The sequence below is a fragment of the Protomyctophum parallelum genome, assembly GCF_964188405.1.
Source record: "Protomyctophum parallelum genome assembly, chromosome: 10".
NCBI classification, from domain to species: Eukaryota; Metazoa; Chordata; class Actinopteri; order Myctophiformes; family Myctophidae; genus Protomyctophum; species Protomyctophum parallelum.
In genome coordinates, this window is record NC_139704.1 from 7,749,783 (window position 1) to 7,752,640 (window position 2,858).

A 2,858-nucleotide genomic window follows, 5' to 3' on the forward strand; every position below is an offset into this window, starting at 1 on the left:
TGATGTAATTGCCTTTTCGTAGAAGTCTGGAGAGACCTGTTAAGCATATAATTTAATGGCTATGTCAAACACCTGAGGAAATTGTTTGAGCGAGGCAGCAGTGAAATGCAAGACGAGTTCCCCCAGAACCCGAGCGTGCTGACTATGGAGATTGGTCTGATTTAGCTGCGGGCAGAGGCTACCTTCAATGTCCAAAGCTATTAGTGATTCCTGTACTACTAAAGCACAGCTCCAGGGCAACCATTTCCTTGCATTAATGTCCTCCCTCTACCACAGCGATTCAAAGGCTTATTCTATGCCTACCATATAGCATGCTCCCTAAAATAACTCAAGTTGGAGGGCTAAGGGGAAGGGAGAGAAAGAGAGAAACATGCCACCTTGCTAGTATGTTTCAAAGCAGAACGGTTTATTAAGAACAAGAATATCAAACAAGGAGGAGAAAAAAATGCTCGGCTTCACAAAATTGTATTCATCTCTATATGCAATCACTTGAAAATGGTTTTCGGCACAGAGAGAATGATTTTTGAGTTTAGGAACCCCCCCCCCACACACACACACACACACACACACACTTTATCGTATGCCTGGAGTTACAATTTCATGTTTTGTTTAGTTTTATTGTCCCTCTTATAATATGTAAATACAGATCTGCCCAGCTGCAACCACCGTTGACAGCAGAGTTATATTAAGAGGCTATTCAAAGGGGGCGTTTAAATGTCAAGGTTCGTAAAGTGCTTCTTGGTCCCCTTCATTTGTCCTCATCACAGGTAAAATAGCATCTTCTTTAAGTCCTTTTGGCGCGGCCGATCGGGTGCGTGCGTTTGGTCCGACGTAGTAACAGTCCGACAGGCATTAGTCCGACACACTATACCCAAAAAATCCTAACCTCACAGGAAACCACGGGTTCATTTCAACCTGCCACGGGTTAGTTTGAACCCGCCACGCATGTCGGGAGCCACGGGTCCGTTTTAACCTGCCACAGGTTAGTTTGAACCCGCCACGCATGTGTTGTCGGGACTAACGTCTGTTTGTGCACCCCCCCCCGGCCGACCGGTGGGCTTATTGCCAGTCAAAGGAGCGCTTCACCAGCCTGTAGAAGGTGCGGTTGTGCTCTCGGAGGTAGGAGCGGAGCTGCTGCAGCACGGTGCCGTTGACGGGCGGGTGGGGGCGGCCCTTGGACTCGTGCAGGCAGCGCTCGCGGCCGTCGCTCCGGATGCAGTAGAAGCCCTTGGTCTGGTTGAAGTAGAAGTTGGACGCCACTATCCGCGGCGGCAGGTTGAGGAAGCCCTCCACCTTCTGGAGCTCGGGCAGCGGGTCTCGGATCAGCGTGTCTCCGTCCACGATGTGGATCTGCTCCAGGGGGAAGTGGCGCAGCCAGTTGCGCATGTGCACGTCGTACAGGCTCCGCTGGATGGCCTTGTAGCGCGTGTTGAGCGCGCCGTTGCGCACCAGCAGGTTCTCGATGGCCTGCACCGGCTTGTGGTTCTCCAGCCGGTTGAAGTACACCTGCGTGTAGTCGGAGATGACGCGCTCCGCCGGGTCGCGCAGGATCAGCAGGAGCTTGATGGAGGCGTTCATGGCGCGGATGCGCTCCGGCGCCAGCGCCGACGTGAAGTAGCCCGGGGTCTTCTCCACCGTGATCTGCTCAGGGTACGAGTAGGGCATCATGTCGCGGTACCACTCGAAGCCCTTGGCGTAGTTCTCGTCCCAGTCGAAGAAGTGCACCTCGGTGGCGGCGGCGGCCACCTCCGGGTGGATGTCCAGCATCTCCAGCAGGGCCCTCGTGCCCCCTTTGCGCACCCCGATGATGATGCTGTGAGGGGCTCGCTTGCTCGTCCCCGGCGGCGGTGGTGGAAGTACGTCGTCTCCAGAGGCGTTGGCCGATAACCTGGTGCCGGCGGCAGCGAGGTCCATCATCATCATCGCGGGGTTCGGTTTCGCGCCTACGACGCTGGACGCCTGGACGAACTGGGGCGGGGCAGCGTACGTCTGGAGAACCAGGAGCAGGGCAGACGCCAGGAAACACGCCATGATGACACAGAGACAAGAGTGAGAGAAGTGGGAGATCAGAAGATGCCCGCCAGGGGGGGAGGGGGGGGGTTGCAACGGAGAGAGAGAAGCAGAGAACTGAGGCTGTTCTTCTCTGCGTGGTTCAGCCGTGGAGCAGGTCTGTCTCTTTGTCAGGCACAGAGGAGCAGGGAAGCACAGTGTTTGGTGTTTGCCATTGAACTGGAGAACACGGAGGCCGGCGGGGAGACGGATTCGGCACAGGTCCACCGACAGCACATCTGTGGGAAACACAGACAAAAACAAAAGAAAAGAAAGGAATTTCAGTCAGATGTGGAGAAGAAATGGCAGAGCACAGCGAGGGTCTATGCAACACTGGTTCCCAAACAGTGTGTCGGGACCCATTTGTGCCCATATTTTGTGTTTCCTACATTTTTAGTTTTGATTTAAAAAAACATTCCCAAAACAGCAAAAATGTTCATGGATTAAAAAAAAAAAGACATTTCACGTAATTTTATGATGAATAAAAGAGAAATCTGAAAGTGACGCATTATGCCCGCTTGCTATTTTCACTAGTTTGGGTCCTGGCCCCGGGACAAAAGTTTAATCTCTTTTTTTGGGTCTCGACCTGAAAAGTTCGGAAAAATCACTGGTCTACAACACATTATCCTGCGACAGCAGCTGACACAGCAAATCCCTAATTGCATACTGTACATACATGTATACAATACACAGCATGTGTCATGTGTTTGAAATGGATCATTTCAATTTAACTCTCTTTTTCTATCCCCTGCAGTCAATTACATTTTTTCAATTCAAAGGAGCTTTATTGGCATGAGAAAACATACGTT

General features: G+C 51.9%; 1 protein-coding gene across 1 annotated transcript; it reads right to left on the bottom strand.

Moving 5' to 3' along the window:
* Positions 1 to 410: 410 nt before the first annotated feature.
* On the bottom strand, positions 411 to 2,191 carry hs3st1l1 (heparan sulfate (glucosamine) 3-O-sulfotransferase 1-like1). Its single transcript, XM_083774457.1, has one exon. It carries the CDS (start codon positions 2,029 to 2,031, stop codon positions 1,060 to 1,062), a length of 972 nt encoding a protein of 323 aa, XP_083630583.1. The 5' UTR covers positions 2,032 to 2,191; the 3' UTR covers positions 411 to 1,059.
* Between the last annotated feature and the right edge of the window lie 667 nt (positions 2,192 to 2,858).

Coding starts and splice junctions, on each gene's coding strand:
- hs3st1l1 (XM_083774457.1), bottom strand. CDS start 2,031: ATGGCGTGTTTCCTGGCGTCTGCCCTGCTCCTGGTTCTCCAGACGTAC.